This window comes from Nipponia nippon, unplaced genomic scaffold, assembly GCF_047370975.1.
Source record: "Nipponia nippon isolate SJK-2023a ecotype South Korea unplaced genomic scaffold, ASM4737097v1 scaffold_22, whole genome shotgun sequence".
NCBI lineage: Eukaryota > Metazoa > Chordata > Aves > Pelecaniformes > Threskiornithidae > Nipponia > Nipponia nippon.
The window spans coordinates 3,350,453-3,371,971 of NW_028262339.1; the positions used below are offsets into that span (position 1 = coordinate 3,350,453).

Consider the following 21,519-nt stretch of genomic DNA (forward strand, 5'->3'; position numbering starts at 1 on the left):
TACTTCATCTCATGCCAGTCCACAGGAAAAGTGAGATCAGAATGCAGTGAAGCAGTCCGGCATTTTGAAAAGGTTTGTGTTTCAGTTCCTTTAAGCACTCTTGCAGGATGCAAACTGCTTCTGCAAGGGGGACATCTGGGGGCTCTAGGCTTTGCCTATCATCAGCTGTGACTATTTTTGTATACATCTGTTTTCAAACTTATTAGGTGGCATCATCTTTAGTAACAATTACTACCACTGGATGGCATTCCTTCTCCCCTCCTTTGAAATTAATTTCATTATCACAAAATATATAAAAAAAATAAAGTTTTTACAAATTCTTATCATTGAAACGGTAGATGTTACCATGGCATTCTATGCTGATCTTTGTTCTCTGAAATCCCTTTTTTGAAATTTATCAAATAATCTAATAATCTGATGAAGACATTTGGCTTTTGTTCTCCTCTCTCACAGCACACTCCAAGTTTGATGAAATTGAAATCCCACTGGTTTTTGATCCTGAAATAAACTTCAGTGCCATTGTTTAAAGGGACTGACTGGAACAGATATACATTGTCCACCAAGGGGAAAATATGTTGTAATCACAGTAAGTACACAATAAGTATCGTGTGGTCACAATAAGTGATTACAACAAATAAGTACATCTACAGGTTTTTATTAAAGATAATTTTGCTGGTGTCCTGGTTTCGGCTGGGATAGAGTTAATTTTCTTCCTAGTAGCTGGTATAGTGCTGTCTTTTGGATTTAGGATGAGAATCATGTTGATAACACACTGATGTTTTGGTTGTTGCTAAGTAATGCTTACACTAGGCAAGGACTTTTCAGTTTCCCATGCTCTGCCAGGTGCACAAGAAGCTGGAAGGAGGCACAGCCAGGACAGCTGACCCAGACTGGCCAAAGGGCTATTCCATACCATATGACATCATGCTCAGTATATAAACTGGGGGAGTTGGCTGGGGGGCAGCGATCGCTGCTTGGGGATGGGCTGGGCATCGGTCGGTGGGTGGTGAGCAATTGCATTGTGCATCACTTGTTTTGTATATTCTTTTATCATTATTTTTTTTTCTTCCTCTGCTGTCTTATTAAACTGTCTTTATCTCAACCGTGGGTTTTACTTTTTATCCCGATTCTCTGCCCCATCCCACTGGGGGCAGAGGAGGGTGAGCAAGCAGCTGTGTGGTGCTTAGTTGCCTACTGGGGTTAAACCACAACAGCTGGGCAAACAATGCATCCCAGAGTTAAACACTTCCTTATGAGAAAAGAAAAAAAGAATCAAAACAATGGCATGTCTAATGAGAGAATACATAAATCCTGCAAGAAATCTTTTTCGATGAGAAACTGAAGTTCATGAAATAACACTATTTAGGAGAGCTAAAAACTCAGAGTGCATTAAAGACACCATATCTTTTTTTCTGATCTTTTCAGTTTGTGAAAGGAGCTGGATATGATGTAAAACACTGTTTACTTAACAAGCCTCAAGCATTGAATCAAACCATTTATGAAATGGTTTTATAATGCAACCACTGAGAAAAGCTTTGGATTTTCAACAGTAGTTATCTGATAGTCAAGAATAGGCAGATGATAATGTGTACTTAATATAGTACAGTTCTGGGAGACGGCTGAAGGAGTGAAGTGATATAAACCTGACTTGTGACTCCGCAGTGTACTGCTTTACTGAAAACTGTTAGGTAGAATCTCCATTGTCATAGAAAATATTTGCAAGCAATTTAGAAAAGGGAGCTCGGCAAAAGGAACTGCATCTCTGTATTCTGTGAAAAACTCAGACTAGACAGCAAATTATGTGAAGCATCTGACCCCAAATAAAATGACAAATGAAAAAGAAATGTTTTTGGCAGTGGACATTTAGCTTTCTGAGTGCTATCACCATTCTCTTTGAATCAAAGTGACTTCACATGGCCACTCTGTCAGTCCTGCGTTCCCATGTGAATGAACTCTCAACAGCTGAATCATTAACTTGAATGCAGCCATACAAGTATATCTACATTGCATTCAGGGCTCAATTTAGCATATCTGCAAAGTGCTGTGCTGCATGAACTCCAGAGCAAACATGCCATAAATTTCCACCAGGATTTTGGTATCTCTTGAGAGAGAGACAAGTTCATCTCAAGTTTGAGTACACTTCCTTAGTCCTGGGGTGCAAAGGAAAAAGGGGATTTATTTTGTCTTCTGCTTATTCTTCTCTTTTCTCTGCCCACATTCCTACCTCTTCCCCAAAACCTCTTGTACTCTTCACCTGAAAGTGAGGTGCACTAAAACCATTGATGCATATTTATGATTTCATGTTCAGTCTTTGGTATAGCCTGTTTTATTGCATTATTTTTACCTGATTAGTGAACATGTGGGTTATAACTTCCTTTACTATCATGTATAGTTTTCAAAAAAATAGATTCTTTGTTGCTGATCAGAGAAACAACAGTTCAAAAACATTCATTCCTTGTTCTAAATTATCTACCTCCACTAAGGTTTTTATAATCTAAAGAAGAGGGAAAAAATGTACTTTGAATAAGTCAAATTTGGAAAGAGCTATGACCAAATCATAAATAGGCTTCATCGTTCTATACTTTGTTTCCACAGAGTAGTGAATACAGAAAAGGACTAAATCATAAATTACCAACTTTTCATGGGTGTAAATTTTCATTAGCCAACTTGCCTTCTCACGGCTTTATAGTAAGTATTCATGAGACTGCTGTTCCATTCACATAGCAATGGTAATGCCATTTAACTGTACAGAAATGCTTGGAAAGCATATGGGATACCTTGTAGCTATAACATAAAAAGTAAGAAAACCTCTATCTGCACTTAAGAATTAAACTGTACACTTTGATTAAAGGAAGATCCACAAAATTATCCTGCAGAGCAACTATAACATCCACCTGCTGAGTAGAATCATAGAATACTTCGGGTTGGAAGGGACCTTTAAAGGTCATCTAGTCCAAACCCCGTGCAATGAGCAGGGACATCTTCAACTAGATCAGGTTGCTCAGAGCCCCATCCAGCCTGTCCTTGAATGTTTCCAAGGATGGGGCATCTACCACCTCTCTGGGCAACCCATTCCAGTGTTACAAAACCCCTATAGTAAAAAAAAAAAATTCTTCCTTATATCTAGTCTGAATCTACCCTCCTTTAGTTTAAAACCATTACCCCTTGTCCTGTCGCAGCAGGCCTTGCTAAAAAGACTATCCCCATCTTGCTTGTAGGCCCCCTTTAAGTATTGAAAGGCTGCAATAAGGTCTCCCCGCAGCCTTCTCTTCTCCAGGATGAACAACCCCAGCTCTCTCAGCCTGTCCTCATAGGAGAGGTGTTCCATCCCTCTGATCATTTTTGTGGCCCTCCTCTGGACCCGCTCCAACAGGTCCATGTCTGTCTTGTACTGAGGACTCCAGAGCTGGATACAGTACTTCAGGTGGGGTCTCACCAGAGCAGAGTAGAGGGGCAGAATCACCTCCCTCAACCTGCTGGCCACACTCCTTTTGATGCAGCCCAGGATACGGTTGGCTTTCTGGGCTGCAAGTGCACATTGCTGGCTCATGTCCAGCTTTTCATCTATCAGTACCCCCAAGTCCATCTCCTCAGGGCTGCTCTCAATGCCTTCATCCCCTAGCCTGTATTGATACCAGGGGTTGCCCCAACCCAGGTGCAGGACCTTGCACTTGGCCTTGTTGAACCTCATGAAGTTCACATGGGCCCACTTCTCAAGCTTGTCCAGGTCCCTCCAAATGGCATCCCATCCCACAGGTGTGTCAACTGCACTACTCAGCTTGGTGTCATCTGCAAACTTGCTGAGGGTGCACTCTATCCCACTGTCTATGTCATTGATGAAGATATTAAACAGTACTGGTCCCTATACTGACCCCTGAGGGACCCCACTCATCACCGATCTCCATCCAGAGCCATTGAGCCATTGACCACTACCCTCTGGATGTGACCATCCAACCAATTCCTCATCCACCAAACAGTCCATCCATCAAATCCATATCTCTCCAATTTAGAGAGAAGGATGTTGTGGGGGACTGTGTCAAAGGCCTTACAGGGTCAGTGCTATGTGCAAGAGAGTGCAACAACTGATTTCTGAACAACTGCATGTACTAGAAGGGATATTATTATTCAGGGTAGATTCCCAAATATGGGTACCTTAGTCCTAAGAATGTCAATTACATTTTGTCGTTATTGGTATTACCATATTTCCAAATTGTGTTGTAAACAGAGCACTTATCTGAATTGGGCAATTCCCACTTAACTAATATTTTGATCACAGTCCATCTCTGATAGGTAATTTCAATCTTTCATCTGTTCCTAGAAGCATTTGCTATAACTAAATAGACATACATAAATATAAATCATAGAATCATAGAATTGGTTGGAAGGGACCTCAAGGATCATCTGGTCCAACCTTTCTAGCACAGTCTAGACGAGATGGCCCAGCACCATGTCCAGCTGAGTCTTAAACATGTCCAGTGTAGCGGACTCAACCACTTCCCTGGGGAGATTATTCCAATGATTGACTGTTCTCATTGTGAAAAATTTACCTCTCGTGTCCAATCGGAATCTCCCTGGGAGTAACTTGTACCCGTTACCCCTTGTCCTCACCATGTGACTCCTTGTAAAAAGGGAGTCTCCATCTTCTTTGTAGCTCCCTTTTAAGTACTGGTACATGGTGATGAGAACACCTCTAAGCCTCCTTTTCTCAAGGCTGAACAAGCCCAGCTCTCTCAGCCTATCCTCATATGGCAGGCTTCCCAGACCCTTGATCATCTTGGTGGCCTTTCTCTGGACCCCCTCCAGCCTGTCCACATCTTTTTTGTATAACGGGGACCAGAACTGTACACAGTATTCCAGGTGTGGCCTGACAAGCGCTGAGTAGAGAGGGATAATGACTTCTTTATCTCTGCTGGTGATGCCCTTGTTGATGCAACCCAGCATCCTATTGGCCTTCTTGGCCACAGCAGCACATTGTTCACTCATATTGAGCTTCCTGTCCACCAGGACCCCCAGGTCCCTTTCCACAGAGCTGCTCTCCAGCCAGGTGGATCCCAGTCTGAGCTGCACTCCTGGATTATGTTTTCCCAGGTGCAAGACCTTACACTTGTCCTTGTTAAACTTCATAAGGTTCCTGTTAGCCCACTCTTCCAGCCTATCCAGATCTTCCTGCAGGGTGGCTTTCCCTTCCAGAGTGTCTACTTCCCCACTCACTTTGGTGTCATCTGCAAACTTCATCAGGCTACACTTGATCCCGTTATCCAGATCACTTATGAAGATATTGAATAGCGTTGGGCCCAATATCGATCCCTGGGGGACCCCACTTGTGACGGGTTGCCAGTTTGAAAAACAGCCATTTACCACCACCCTTTGGGTGCGGCCCGTCAGCCGATTCCTCACCCACCGCACAGACCACTTTTCCAGGCCATAACACATCAATTTCTCCAGGAGGAGGCTGTGGGGAACTGTATCGAAGGCCTTGGAGAAGTCCAGGTAGACAACATCCACCGCTCGCCCCATGTCAATGGAGCAGGTCACTTTATCGTAGAAGGCCACCAGATTTGTCAGGCAGGATCTGCCCTTGGTGAAGCCGTGTTGGCTTTTCCCAGTCACGTGCTTCATTTGACTTGTGATGGCCCCCAGGAGGATCTGTTCCATAACTTTCCCGGGGATTGAAGTAAGACTGATGGGCCTATAATTACCCGGATCCTCCCTTGAGCCCTTCTTGTAGATAGGGGTAACATTTGCCTTCCTCCAGTCCTCTGGGACATCCCCCAATCTCCACGACTTCTTAAAGATTATGGAGAGTGGCCCCGCAATGCCATCAGCCAGCTCTCTCAACACCCTTGGGTGGATGGTGTCAGGGCCCATCGATTTGTAGGGGTCAAGCTCCTGTAATAATTCATGTACTATCTCCTCCTTCACTGATGGTGGGTCTATGTTTGGATCCTCCTGGATTTTTGTTCCCAATGCCTGGGATCCAACAGTGTTGGTAGAGACAGAGGTGAAGAAAGTGTTGAGAACCTCTGCCTTTTCAGCACTGTTGGTGACTGATTCACCTCTACTGTTTAACAGTGGGCCTATGTTTTCCTTCTGTTTCTGCTTGCAACTTACATACCAGAAGAACCCTTTCTTGCTATTTTTGACGTCTCTGGCCAGTTCCAATTCAACCTGAGCTTTTGCCTTTCTAACTGCATCTAAATATATGAGTATAAACTACATTAGAGTAGTAGTATACCTTATGAGATCCTCAGTGCCTCTAGTAATCAGATCATTCCCATATGTTCCGTATTTTCTAAGCACCCAATTTAAGATTGTGGGATTTGATTTACATAAGCATTTATTGCTTGGCATTGCAAACAAAGTCAGAGGAACCTATGCTTTTAACATGACTCTACAATATCTTGCTATATAATAAAAAGGTACTCAAAAACATTTGTGAAGTACTAAATGATGATTATCACATAATCAAATGCAGAAAAATCTCATGAAAAAATTAGCTGCCCTAATGGCCAACTATAGGGAAGAAGGTGCTAAGCTGATGCATTATCAAAAAGGAGAAAATCCAATGCTGAATAACACATCAAATTACTATAATGCATTCCTTGATCTCCACTGAGTAAAGCAGAGATCTACACATGATTCTGTATTTGAAAATGGTGTTCATTACTAAGAAATGTTGAGAATTAAAATTAAAGTTGTGTGTTATTGCTAAATAGTTTTTGAGCATATTATATATATATTAGCATAATTCTTAAAGCATTATAAATCCTCACCATCTCCTGCATTTCTGAATTTCCCTGTCAAGTGTTCAAGCCACTCATTTTATAATGGGAACGACTTTCAGACTCTACAGCAGAAATTCCAAATTCTTTTCAATGGTGATACTGTCAGAGATGAGGATCTGAAGTCTAACATCTGATTTCCTTTGCCACTGAGCACATGATATGACACAAAGGGGAGTTAATATAATGCAAAATCCCCCTTCACCAAATCCAAAACCTAAAAACCCCCAGGAGCTGGAAACAATCCAACTGCAAGGACAGTAAGGAAAAGCCAAAACAAAGAAAACAGAGTACCTGAAGGGTTCTTGCTGAGCAAACATCGGCTGACTGCCATGAGAAATGCCAGCAAAGCACCCCTTTCCAAAAGCTTTACAATCCCTTTTGGCTTTTAAAAACCTCAGCATTCAAGTTAAATTCTATACTTCTCTGCTAGATTTTTATCTCCCTAAGGGAACATTGTACATGAAAAATGTGGAAAATTCAGGTAAATACCTTGATTAAAGGACCATTTCCTAACCATCCAACTAATTATTGCATACATAGACAGGAAAATAGAGATTGGGGCTCTTTAGATACTGTTACTTCAAGGACTAACATGCCTTTGAGACTTTGCCATAGGTGATATGAAAAGCAAGAGCAAACTTCGAATACAACAAAAAATAATCTACTGCAAGGGATGCTTTATTGCAAGCAGTCATGCTTAGATGGCCAGATGACATCAGTGGCAAAAATGTCATCTCTCATCTCTACTTGCCTAGAAACTCTATCCCATATAAGACCTGGCTATAACTATTCATCAGTTGGGACTTACACACTGTGTTTTTGTAATTCACTGCAGCTGAAACCAAATGCAAAATGCAGAATCTTGGTTTGCACAGACTGACTATAGGAGAGGATCAATGTGTTTTTCTGTTCTTGTGCCTCCCCTGGTTTCAGCTGAAAGTTTTACTCCTAATTGTCTAAAGAACTATTGGCTCAAACTCTGAGGTATGATAAAGATGTTTGGTGTATGAGTCATTATGGAAATACACTACTCTGAAGCAATGCAGATCAGATAGCTGAGGATAAATCATATAAGGAGCTGTGGATAATAGGCTTTCTGAGCGAAGGAGAAATTAGGCAGTATCATTAGGAAAGTCTGTGAAACTTCTTCATAAAAGACCTTTTTTAGGAATGAAACTCACAATTCTAGTGTTAAAAAAACCTAGGAACAGCATCAGAGAGCCATATACCCTCACAGAAGTAACTGACTTATTTTGTCTGTACTGGATTGGTTGGAACATGACTTAAAGTGAGCAGAAAAAAACCCAGCTGCTGCTTACTTTTATATTGTATTTACTGGTTTTCTTATTTTGAATAAGTGCATTGATATTCTAGAAGAGCACAAGATCCTGCTTGTCAATAGTAACTCAGCATTAATAAAGTCAGTGCAATCAAATGGCAGTAAAGATATAAAAGTGGGCAAGTGGGATCACATTTAGAAAAATTAAATGAAGATACCAGCTCTGGCTTTCATTTCATAGCAACATGAAGGCCAATGTTAGGAACTAGCCAAGAAGGCCAATCTGAGAGTACAAATACAATCTGGGTTTAATATTAATATCAATATTATTAATATCTCAGTGTGATCTGAACATTTTTGTTGAACTTCTTAGGCTGTAGGTTGGTGCAGTATTAGCCAATGGTGATCTTATTCCCTTTTACACAGGAGGCTTTCCATTTCATTTCATAGTCTACTTCATGATCCACTGTGTCATTTTTATCATCCTTTCAAAGACAAAAATCCAATCCATTTGTTTTGCTTTAGTTGCATTCAGTCTCATTGTTCAGAGAGGCAGTAAGCAAACCAAGCAGCTTGGTTTCATTATCCTATTGCTTTGTGACATTAAATTTAACCTATGTTATTTTTCTTATCCATGAGCATGCCTGTGGAATTTGAGTACTTTCACATATCAGATCGTACAGAAGAAACAGCTTTCAGAAGACTTTTAGAAGAAGTTCTTGCACTCTGCAGCCTGAAGCAACTAATGTGCAAGACAGAAGACAACTATGGGCTGGAAGAGTATGCTGGGCTGTGTCAATTGAGGAGACAGCATGTCATCCTCATGGCATCCTTACTTCCTTTAGCATCAAGTTATCTGCAGATGCTCTGGCTTGCAACTGACCACTGGCTGTGCTGCATATTGGAAAACTAACTTTTTCTGGCTGAGCATACATTGGCTTGAATAAATCTTCAAGGCAATGATCAACATGAATAAGTGTTAAAATTATACTTCAAAGCAAAGTTGGTGTATTAGCCTGAGGTTAGCCCTTGTAACAATGTCATTTTGAGGAATGTACATTGGAGCCACAGTGTGAATCTCAGGAAATGCTCACACAAATCCTCCCCTACTCAAAAAAAGATTGAAATTCAAAGAGGGGAAATTTTGCCTTTCTTTGAGCAGTTGTATTTCAGAATTCTTTGACTCGGAAATTTGAATAAAACTCCAAATGTATGCAGGTGCAAGGAGTTATCTTTACCTACTAATCTACTAAAATCTCTGACTAAAATCTGAGTAGAAGGGAATACTTTGACAGAAAGGTGCATTAGCTGGGGCTAGGGAAAGACCTCCTCTTCCTGACAATATTGGCCTTTCTCCATGGCCATCGCTACCAGTTCACAGATAAAGAACTTAAGGCCAGAAGAAATAATAAGATTCTTATCTGACTTTCTGTCTCAACAGCATTTGATTCTAAACCCCAGTATTAGGTGCATTCATTTCAGTAACACAAGTGTTTAAATTCAGATCAGATTAAATTGTTACATGCTACAGTATACCAGGGGGAGTAAGGTACCCCTCTTTCCAAAGCTCTTGTAGTATCAGGAACCTGATGCCTTTCCAAATTCCAAAGTTAGCAGTTGGTTAGACTCTGAATACACCAACAAAGCATATAACCGTCATCATCATCATCCTTCTATTCCCTCTGTCACTTCAGAGGACTGGTATTCCGTGACGGGTTCTCTGTCTGTATTCAGTGCTAAAGAATTCACTTCCAGAGCCTGGAAAGCAATCAGGAAATGTCTCATAACATCATGACGGGGTCAGAAGAAAGGTCTAGTTGTTTCCCCCAACAGTGGCCTTAGATATGCTCCTGCTTCCAGGCTGTCAGGCAACAACTCTTTCTCTTGCTGTAGTACTAAAAGACTGTCTATGCTGTGAACATAATCTTGCTCAATTTTCAAATTTCTCCACAATGTTCATTAATAACAACAGATTCAGTTGCCAGAGAAAAAAAAAGTGCAACTTTCAAAAAGGATCTTTCCAATAGTATATGGCCTGTAAGGACAGAGTATTGTTTCCATAAAAAAACTGAGTGTGGGTAGGCAGAAAGAAGGGTCTCCCTGAGCATGTGCACAGCCGCCTTAGATTAAATGTAGCTCTTATGGAAGCGAGAGAATTTAATAGTTCAGTGTTCTTTAAAAGTTAAATACTTTTACACTAAAAGTGTAATCCAAGGCTTCCTTTCACTCTCTAGAATGGTTATCATCCAGATCTTTAACAAGCTGGTAGAAAATGTACCCTTTCTAAATGTGAATGAAAGATGTTACAAAGCAGAACCCAGAATGCAGCAGAATGCAAAGACGTGCCAGTCAGCATCCTGGTGACCAACTTTTATTGTAGCAATCTCATTTTTGAAGATATGTCACCATTTTTTTTTTTAGGAAAGCTGCAGAATGAGATCTCAGCAAACATGCTGCTTATCATTAAAGATGTTGCTTGATGACTGCAAATACTTGTCTGTATGACTGACAAATCTTAGTCAACGAGCTCCCACAGTAATGTGCAGTATCACATTCCTAAAGGAACAAATACTGTTATGTTTCTACAATAGAAATATGTGGGAGTAAGCAAGTTGCCCGTCTACAGTAAAGGTGTCATTTTATAGATTCTAAAATGGTAAAAACTGGAGAGACACATGTTTTCAGATGGCCAATGAGACAGTCGCTTGGGGCTTTTTTTTTTTGGCATAGGCACATTTCAATAACTTTTTCAGTGTATTTCCTATGAAAATGTTCTATGTATTACCTCATTATCTGACTTCATAAAAACTATTTAATTCTTCACAGCCATTGATTTTAAGGCACACGTCAAGCAAGCAGAACATCATTACCCTTCCTTATAAATAAGGCACAGCCAAATTCTGCCCTTGAACTGTCCGTTCACACACACAAAAGTATCACAGAAGTAAATCTGTATTTCCCATATTTTACTTAGAAAAAACTCACATTGACAGTTTAGTTGGGAGCAACTTGGTAAAGGGCTTCATGAGATGACCCAGAAGTTATTTACAAAACAAACTGAGGACAGCATTAGGTGAAACCAACACAAATAATATACCTTCAGGAGCATTCTGAAACTAGAGTCTACATTGAAAGCACTGGTGAACTGAGTGTTTCCAAATTTCTTTTGGTGGCTTTTTTGAGGGAACAAAGATTAATAAATTAAAATGACCTTAAAACTGAAAATATTTTCTGGCTCATTTACTGACAACGAGTCAATATAATGTTATCAGTGACGAAGGCTACAAAACAAACTTTTGTTCATTAGCAAGCCAACCAAAAAAACCCAAAAGTAACCTTGAATAAATTGCAGGGCAGTGTATTACTAGGCATGTATTTTTACACTTAGGTCTGAAGCTAACTGTTTAGAAAAATAATGTTTAGAAAGCACAATGAAAAATGAACAATACTTACAACCATACCATTTAGGGACACCCAGCAATCTGGTGGGAAATCCTGGAGTAATGGTACTAAAAACTGCAGACAACCATCCCAGTGGCACAGCAGCAGCATCATTCCAATCAAATTAAAGATTCTCACTACAGCACTGGCCAGATCGTACGTCATGTGGAAAATCTGTAGGCAAAAATTACATGATGTATGTGATGCAAATCAGAATTTACTTCTCATCAGGCAGGTTAAAGACAAAGTAGTATCATCCTGAACTTCTAAGAAAGCTGAGAGTTCTCAGCAAGGCCCATTAATTTGGGCAGAGCGCTGTGCTGACACACCTGACTCTTGGCTGCACTCCAGTGTTATATAAGCTGCTGAAAAGGGTTATTTTGGATCTGAAGTCACCAACTGAAGTATTTTAAAGCCTACAACTTCTTTCAATTGAAGCAAGTCTCACAAATTAAAAAAAAAATTGGGAAGCTTGGTAAAGGTATTGAGACCATTACTTGTCCATGAACTTCGTGTTTAAATACTCACAAAGTTGTGGGAGATACAAATTCAATGACCCATTCTGAAAAGATTCACTTTCACATTTCTTACCTTCTTAAAAGCACCAAAATATGAGTGAAGAAACAATATAAATAATTTTACATATTTTTGGACTTCTGTTTCTACACTGTGTATTTATTAATCCAATTCCCATGTACCAGTCCACCAAGAAAAATGACACTGAAGTATTTCATTGCTCTTAATCATTGGCAGTTTTCCTAAAATACTGAGAATCCTGAAACACCTGTAGTAGCTAAGTTTATGTCAAACTAATATAATCATTTGGATTTCAATATATTGCTCCATTCTTAGACAAAAAATGTTTGCATTTGAAAAGTCTTACAACGCCACATATATATACTCTTAAAAACAACATAGACATTTTCAAGTTTGTCATGGGCATGATTGTTGGACAGAATTAGCATGAACAGCAGCAGTCAGTTGCCAAATAGTATGGAGAAAAATGTTATATTTAGCACTTTTCTTCTATATTGTTTTTAAAGCACTTCCAAGCTACAAATACAGCCATATTCTTTACTTATTACACAATTCAGTCAACTCAGGGTAAATATACTGTATTGTAATACACATAATTATCACTATCCAGGAGTTCAGTTTAGAAGATTAAGAACGTCCAGTTGATATTTCATGGAATTTTAAGTAGAAAATATTATTTAATTGTACAGATAGACATAGAAATCAGAGGCTTTAGTGCTGAAAACATCAGATTGCTAGAGGTATACAGTCATATTGGCACATGCCATTTTGCATCTGTAAATAAAAGAATTCACACATAAAGGAGGGAATGTTTGTATCCTGACTTTTACATATCTAAACTGAAAGTGGAGATTAAGTACCCACACTGTAAATGAGTGCAAGTGCAAATATGGAGAGCGTATTAAGATGCCTTTCAACATCATTTTCTGTTACTGGGAGTTTGTCCTTGTTTGAAAATGATGGAGTATGTTTTGAGTCCCAAAATGCAAAACCTACATAGTAGAAACATACCTCAGACATTAACTTTGTGTGCAAATCATTTTTTCAAGCTAGGGCATTTTAAGAGAATATATTCCAAATCCCAGTTTGATAAACATAGGAAATAGATGCTTGTAACATTATTCAAAACGTCATGTCTTATCCAAATACCATCTAGCTCAGGAGATGACACTGATATTTAGGAAATACTGTAAATGGGAATAAACAGAAAAGTATCACCATTACACATTTGTGTTGTTTAGAAATGTATTTACGTTATAGCTATTTCAATAGCTACAGTTTCAGTAGCATGATATGAATCAAGAGAAAAGATATGTGAAACTGAAATTATTTTCTTTTAAAGAACTGAAAAAAAATAGCAAGGATTACTACTGTTTTGGAACATTAGCACTCATTCAGGTTACACCTTATCCACATGGTTATTTTATTACACCCACAAAGTGCAGATGAATTCCTGATCACATGAAAAGTTGCAGAAGTTTTTTCAAAGAAAGCAGGATTTCCCCTAGAATATTTGTCTGAAAAAGTGCAGAAGGTCAGATAGAAATAATACATATTTTACAAAGAGATCACAACTTCCCAGGGAATTTTCTATTGCTCCAGAAAAGCAAGTTATCACATCTCTACACTAGGGCTGGACAAAAAATCAAAGTTCCCACCTATGCTGTTTTCATACTGCCTCAAGCTTCCCATTAGGCTTCACTGTAAGAGACCAGATTTTCAGAAAAATTCACTGTATTGGATAATGAGTGTTTTTAAAAAAACAGGTCACAAATATGACAATATCAGAGCCAAACTGAACACAAAAATCTTCATGAGTATTGCATTCAGCTCTGGGGCCCCCAACATAAGAAGGACGTGGGCCTGTTGGAGTGAGTCCAGAGGAGGGCCACGAACATGATCGGTGGGCTGGAGCACCTCTCCTATGAGGACAGGCTGAGAGAGTTGGGGTTGTTCAGCTTGGAGAAGAGAAGGCTCCAGGGAGACCTTAAAGCAGCCTTCCAGTACCTGAAGGGGGCCTACAGGAAATATGATGGACAGGGACTTTTTACAAGGGAGTATAGTGATGCGACAAGGGGTAATGGCTTTAAACTGAAAGAGGGTCGATTTAGATTGGATATAAGGAAGAAATTATTTAACGTGAGGGTGGTGAGGCACTGGAACAGGTTGCCCAGAGAAGTTGTGGATGCCCCCTCTCTGGAAGTGTTCAAGGCCAGGTTGGATGGGGCTTTGAGCAACCTGGTCTAGTGGAAGGTATCCCTGCCAATGGCAGGGGGGTTGGGACCAGATGATCTTTAAAGTCCCTTCCAACTCAAACCATTCTATGATTCTATGATTTCTGTACTAACTTAGAAAGAGAACTTTTCTTAAAACATGCACCTAGGTGTATGTGATAAGCAGGGGAAGATCTGGTTCTCCAAAGATCTCCAAAGTCCACAAAACACAACTTGCATAGACCCAAGGCTCCTGAAACCTTATCCTGCCTCTGTAACTACGGGCCTAGGCACCATAACAGATTCTGCATGTATCCAGTGATCAGAGCTGCATAAAAATGATCATTCTGTGGCTTTTTCACTTGGATGGAGCCCATTTTTGGGCATCAATTCTGGCGACTTTATTTAGACTCCTAATTCCATATATAAATATTCAGCTTAACCACCAAGAGGTGAAAATTTTGAACAACACATTTAAAAAAAATTACTAGAGTGACATGAGACTACTGCAACTGAGAGAAAAATAAAATTCCTTTGAAAACTAACTCTTTCCACATTTTTATTTCACATAATAGGAAAGATTTAATAGATATCTCTCCTTTTTGCTTAATACGCAGTTTCATTTCAATTATGCATGATACTTTTTATTATTATTATCATGTTTGTTTGGAGGGGTGTCCTGGTTTCAGCTGGGATAGAGTTAATTTTCTTCCTAGTAGCTGGCATAGTGCTGTGTTTTGGATTTAGGATGAGAATAATGTTGATAACACACTGATGTTTTAGTTGTTGCTAAGTAGTGCTTACACTAGTCAAGGACTTTTCAGCTTCCCATGCTCTGCCGGGTGCACAAGAAGCTGGGAGGGGGCACAGCCAGGACAGCTGACCCAGACTGGCCAAAGGGCTTTTCCATACCATACGGCATCATGCTCAGTAAATAAACTCGGGGAGTTGGCCGGGGGTCAGCGATCACTGCTCGGGGCTGGGCTGGGCATTGGTCAGCGAGTGGTGAGCAATTGCATTGTGCATCACTTGTTTTGTATATTCTTTTATCATTATCATTATTTTTTTTTCTTCCTCTGCTGTCCTATTAAACTGTCTTTTTCTCAACCTGCGGGTTTTACTTTTTTTTCCTGATTCTCTCCCCCATCCCACTGTGGGGAGGGAGGGGGCAGGGGAGGGTGAGTGAGTGGCTGTGTGGTGCTTAGCTGCCAATTGGGGTTAAACCACGACAGTCCTTTTTGGCACCCAACGTGGGGCTCAGAGGGTTGAGATAACGACAGATCTGACCAGACCGTGTTAAAACAAATTTGTTATATTTGTTATATTTGTTATATTTCTTATTCATTATATTAGTTTAGTAATCTCTTGTCACAATGTTGATTTACTTGCTTTCAGAGTTGTGGCATTTGCTCTCAGAGTTCTGTTATGTAACACCTTACTTGCCATATATACTGTTTGTCAGTATTTGTGTGCTGTTTATCACCTCTGGGAGACGGATTAAGGTTGTTGCTTTGCTGTACTGTGAAACATATGATAATGGTATGATAAAGTTATTGCTCATGAGATTAATCTTGCATTTCTACTCAGCATTGCCGTCACCTCTGTATTTTATGAGCCATCTATCGTAAATTATTAATAATTACACTTTTTACTTTTTCTCCTCGGAGAGCCAGCCTACAGGGGAGACACCTTCCTCCATCTTCCCCTTCTTCTCCAGGCTAATGAAAATGGCTCTTGAGAATTTTGAATATCCTTGGGATGTTCAAACCAGCGAGGTCGGGGCAATCCCCAGTATCAGTACAGACTGGGGGATGAAAGGATTAAGAACAGCCCTACAGAGAAGGATTTGGGGGTACTGACAGATGAAAAGCTGGACATGAGCCGGCAATGTGCGCTTGCAGCCCAGAAAGCCAACCGTATCCTGGGCTGCATCAAAAGAAGTATGGCCAGCAGGTCAAGGGAGGTGATTCTGCCCCTCTACTCTGCTCTGGTGAGACCCCACCTGGAGTACTGTGTCCAGCTCTGGAGTCCTCAGTACAGGAAGGACATGGACCTGTTGGAGAGGGTCCAGAGGAGGGCCACAAAAATGGTCAGAGGGATGGAACACCTCTCCTATGAGGAAAGGATGAGCTGGGGTTGTTCATCCTGGAGAAGAGAAGGCTGCGGGGAGACCTTATTGCAGCCTTTCAATACTTAAAGGGGGCTTAGAAGAAAGATGGGGACAGACTTTTTAGCAGGGCCTGTTGCGTTAGGACAAGGGTTAATGGTTTTAAACTAAAAGAGGGTATATTCAGACTAGATATAAGGAAGAAATTTTTCACGATGAGGGTGCTGAAACACTGGAACAGGTTGCCCAGAGAGGTGGTAGATGCCCCGTCCTTGGAAACATTCAAGGCAGGTTGCATGGGGCTCTGAGTAACCTGATCTAGTTGTAGATGTCCCTGCCCATTGCAGGGGGGTTGGACTAGATGACCTTTAAAGGTCCCTTCCATCCCAAACCATTCTATGACTTTATGATTCTATGGTCCTATTACTATGTCTCCTGAATGTATGTCAGGTCTTACTTAGGGTTAAACAAATATTCAAGAATACCGCAGCTACTCCAACCCCCGCAACAAGCACTGCGGCTACTCAAAACCCAGCAACAGGAACTGCAGCTACTCAAACCTCGGCAGGAGGCACTGTGGCTAATCAAACCCTGGTGACAGGCACTGCAGCTGAACCAGAGAATCAACCTGTGCTGGTATCAGTCGTCCCTATACACAAGAAGAAATCCTGGAATCCCTTTCTAGGGAAGGGGGAATTGACAAAGCGATTAGAAAAGTGGCACAAGCCCTCAGCCTCTGGAGGCGACTCCCGTCAAGCGTGAAGGAGAGGTATCCCTTCAAGAAAGATGTTATATGTCACCCAGGCAAGTGGACCACCATGGAGAGAGGCATCCAGTACCTGAGGGAATTAGCTGTGCTGGAGGTGATTTATAATGACCTGGACAATGAGCAGGTATCCAAAGATCCAGATGAAGTCAGGTGCACATGACCCATGTGGTGGAAATTTGTATGGAGCGCACCATTGTCGCATGCAAACTCATTGGCAATAATGACATGGAAAGACGGAGAGGGACAGACGGTGGATGAACTGGCTGGCCAACTCCGGCAATATGAAGAAAGTCTCTCTTCCTCCCTTGTCTCGGCTGTGGAGAAACTGTCCCGGGAGTTCCAGCAACTCAAAGAGTATATGTCCTACTCTCCACCTGTATGGACGAGTATATCAGCCATTAGGAGGAAGCGTTCTTCTGCTCAAGAGAGGATATAGAGGGTACACAATACGGGCCACACTGTGGTTTTCTCTGCGTGACCACGGAGAGGACATGAGGAAGAGGGATGGAAAATCTGCCTCGACCCTAGAGGCATGGGTACATGAGTTGCAAGGAAAAACAATCACACAAGGGGCTTCCTCCAGGAAAATTGCTGCTCCAGTTTCCAGTGAGCAGTTCCCCAGACAGAGCAGAAGGGCTGATGTTACTCCTGATTGTAATGAAGGAACTCCTGACTCATATTTACAAGAAGTAGGTAACGAATGCTATGACCAGGACTAGAGGGGCCCTGCCTCCAGCCAGGTGGAGGAAAGGGACAACCGGGTTTACTGGACTGTGTGGATTCGAAGGCCTGGCACATCAGACCCACAGGAGTATAAGGCTCTAGTGGACACCGGTGCACAGTGTACCCTAATGCCATCAAGCTCTGAAGGGGCAGAACCCATCTGTATTTCTGGAGTGACAGGGGGATCTCAACAGCTGACTGTATTGGAGGCCAAAGTGAGCCTAACCAGGAACGAGTGGCAGAAGCACCCCATTGTGACTGGCCCAGAGGCTACATGCATCCTTGGCATAGACTACCTCAGGAGAGGGTATTTCAAGGACCCAAAAGGGTACTGGTGGGCTTTTGGTATAGCTGCCTTGGAGATGGAGGAAATTAAACAGCTTTCCACCTTGCCTGGTCTCTCAAAGGACCCTTCTATGGTGGGGCTGCTGAGGGTCAAAGAACAACAGGTGCCAATCACTATCACAACGGTGCATCGGCAGCAATATCGCACCAACAGAGATTCCCTGATTCCCATCCATAAGCTGATTTGTCGACTGGAGAGCCAAGGAGTGATCAGCAAGACTCGCTCACCCTTTAACAGTCCCATATGGCCAGTGCAAAAGTCTAATGGAGAGTGGAGACTAACAGTAGGCTATCGGGGCCTGAACGAAGTCATGCCACCACTGAGTGCTGCTGTGCTTGCATGCTAGAACTTCAATACGAACTGTAGTCAAAGGCAGCCAAGTGGTATGCCACCGTTGACATTGCTAATGTGTTTTTCTCAAACCCTTTGGCAGCAGAGTGCAGGCCACAGTTTGCTTTCACTTGGAATCGACTGCCCCAGGGGTGGAAACACAGCCCTACCATTTGCCATGGACTGATCCAGACTGCACTGGAACAGGGTGGGGCTCCGGAACACCTGCAATACATTGATGACATCATCGTATGGGGCAACACAGCAGCAGAAGTTTTTGAGAAATGGAAGAAAATAGTCCAAATCCTTCTGGAGGCCGGTTTTGCCATAAAGCAAAGTAAGGTCAAGGGACCTGCACAGGAGATCCAGTTCCTAGGAATAAAATGGCAAGATGGACGTCGTCAGATCCCAATGGATGTGATCAACAAAATAACAGCCATGTCTCCACCAGCCAGCAAAAAGGAAACACAAGCTATCTTAGGCATTGTGGGTTTTTGGAGAATGCATATTCCAAATTACAGTCTGATTATAAGCCCTCTCTATCAAGTGACCCGGAAGAAGAACAATTTCAAATGGAGCCCTGAGCAACAATAAGCCTTTGAACCAATTAAACAGGAGATAGTTCATGAAGTAGCCCTTGGGCCAGTCCGGGCAGGACAAGATGTAAAATATGTGCTTTACACCTCAGCCGGGGAGAATGGCTCTACCTGGAGCCTCTGGCAGAAAGCACCAGGAGAGACTCGAGGTCGACCCCTAGGGTTTTGGAGTCAGGGATACAGAGGATCCGAGGCTGGCTATACTCCAACTGAAAAAGAGATATTGGCAGCATATGAAGGGGTTCGAGCTGCTTTGGAAATGGTTGGTACTGAAGCACAGCTCCTCCTGGCACCCCGACTGCCTGTGCTGGGCTGGATGTTCAAAGGGAGGGTCCCCTGTACGCATCATGCAACTGATGCTACATGGAGTAAGTGGGTCGCACTAATCACACAACAGGCTCGAATAGGAAACCCCAGTTGCCCAGGAATCCTGGAAGTGATCATGGACTGGCCAGAAGGCAGAGATTTTGGAATATCGCCAGAGCAGGAGGTGATGGCTGCTGAGGAGGCCCCACTGTATAATAAACTACCAGAAAATGAGAAGCAATATGCCCTGTTCAAGGATGGGTCCTGTCGTCTTGTGGGGAAGCATTGTAGGTGGAAGGCTGCTGTACGACAAGTGGCAGAAACTGCTGAAGGAGAAGGTGAATCGAGTCGGTTTGCAGAGGTGAAAGCCATCCAGCTGGCTTTGGATATTGCTGAATGAGAAAAATAGCCAATGCTCGCTCTCTGTACTGACTCATGGAGGGTGGCAAATGCCCTGTGGGGGTGGCTATAGCAACAGAAGCAGAGTAACTGGCAGCGCAGAGGCAAACCCATCTGGGCCGCCGCACTGTGGCAAGATATTGCTGCCCCAATAGAGATCCTGGTTGTAAAAGTACGTCACATAGATGCTCGTGTACCCAAGAGTTGGGCCACTGAAGAACATCAAAACAACCAGCAGGTGGATCAGGCTGCTAAGATTGAAGTGGCTCAGGTGGGTCTGGACTGGCAACATAAAGGTGACTTATTTCTAGCTTGGTGGGCCCATGACACCTCAGGCCACCAAGGAAGAGATGCAACATCTAGATGAGCTCGTGATCGAGGGGTGCACTTGACCATGGACACTATTGCAGAGGTTATCCATGAATGCGAAACATGAGCTGCGATCAAGCAAGCCAAGCGGTTCAAGCCTCTCTGGTATGGAGGACGATGGCTGAAATATAAATATGGGGAGGCTTGGCAGATTGATTAGATCACACTCCCACAAACCCACCAAGGCAAGCGCCATGTGCTTACAGTGGTGGAAGCAACCACTGGATGGCTGGAAACATATCCCGTGCCCCATGCCACCGCCTGGAACACTATCCTGGGCCTTGAAAAGCAAGTCCTGTGGCAACATGGCACCCCAGAAAGAACTGAGTCAGGTAATGGGACTCATTTCCGAAACAACCTCTTAGACACCTGGGCCAAAGAGCACGGCATTGAGTGGGTATGTCACATCCCCTATCATGCACCAGCTTCCGGGAAAATTAAACGATACAGTTGACTGTTAAAGACTTCACTGAGAGCAATGGGTGGTGGGACATTTAGACATTAGGATACACATTTAGCAAAGGCCACCTGCTTCGTCAACACTAGGGGAGCTGCCAATTGAGCTGGCCCTGCCCAATCAAGACTTTTACGTAATGTAGAGGGGGATAAAGTCCCTGTAGTGCACATAAAAAATATGACGGGGAAGACAGTCTGGGTTACTCCCACCTCAGGCAAAGGAAAACCATTCATGGGATTGCTTTTGCTCAAGGACATGGGTGCACTTGGTGGGTGATGCAGGAGGATGAGGAAATCCGATGTGTACCTCAAGGGGATTTTATTTTGGGTGAAAATAGCCAATGAACTGAATTGTATGATGTTAATTGCTATATAATACTGTATATCATCACTTCTATGATGGCTATATGCCATATCAACGGTACTACAGTAAGAATCGCCCAGATTAATGAAGAATGAACTCTGAGGAAACCAAGCAAAGTGCAGCAGTGATGGAACCAGAACTGGCTTCAGCATGTAACAATCCAACACCACACACCATCTCCCCTGCCCTGAAAGACTGCTATGACAGATGAAGCCCTAAGTCATGGACTGAATGAACTGAATGTTTTAGAGGGATGGCCCATAGGCTAATGGAATGATATCTTTGTGTATATATCAAAAGACAGGAAAAATGGTGGTGATTAATTGGAATGTATTGGAAAGGGTAGGACCTGGACGTGACATAGACGGTATAGAATAAGGGGTGCATACTGTCCTGGTTTCAGCTGGGATAGAGTTAATTTTTCTTCCTAGTAGCTGGTATAGTGCTGTGTTTTGGATTTAGGATGAGAATAATGTGGATAACACACTGATGTTTTAGT

At 42.2% G+C, this 21,519-nt stretch overlaps 1 protein-coding gene across 2 annotated transcripts in view; it reads right to left on the reverse strand.

Moving 5' to 3' along the window:
• The window catches only part of LOC104013749 (potassium/sodium hyperpolarization-activated cyclic nucleotide-gated channel 1), a 226,944-nt gene that overhangs the window by 93,780 nt on the left and 111,645 nt on the right, over positions 1–21,519 (reverse strand). For both annotated transcript variants that reach the window (XM_087760444.1, XM_087760445.1), the window contains exon 3: positions 11,518–11,679. In XM_087760444.1, the coding sequence (XP_087616570.1) occupies positions 11,518–11,679 (162 nt within the window). The remainder of the gene's footprint in view (positions 1–11,517; positions 11,680–21,519) is intronic.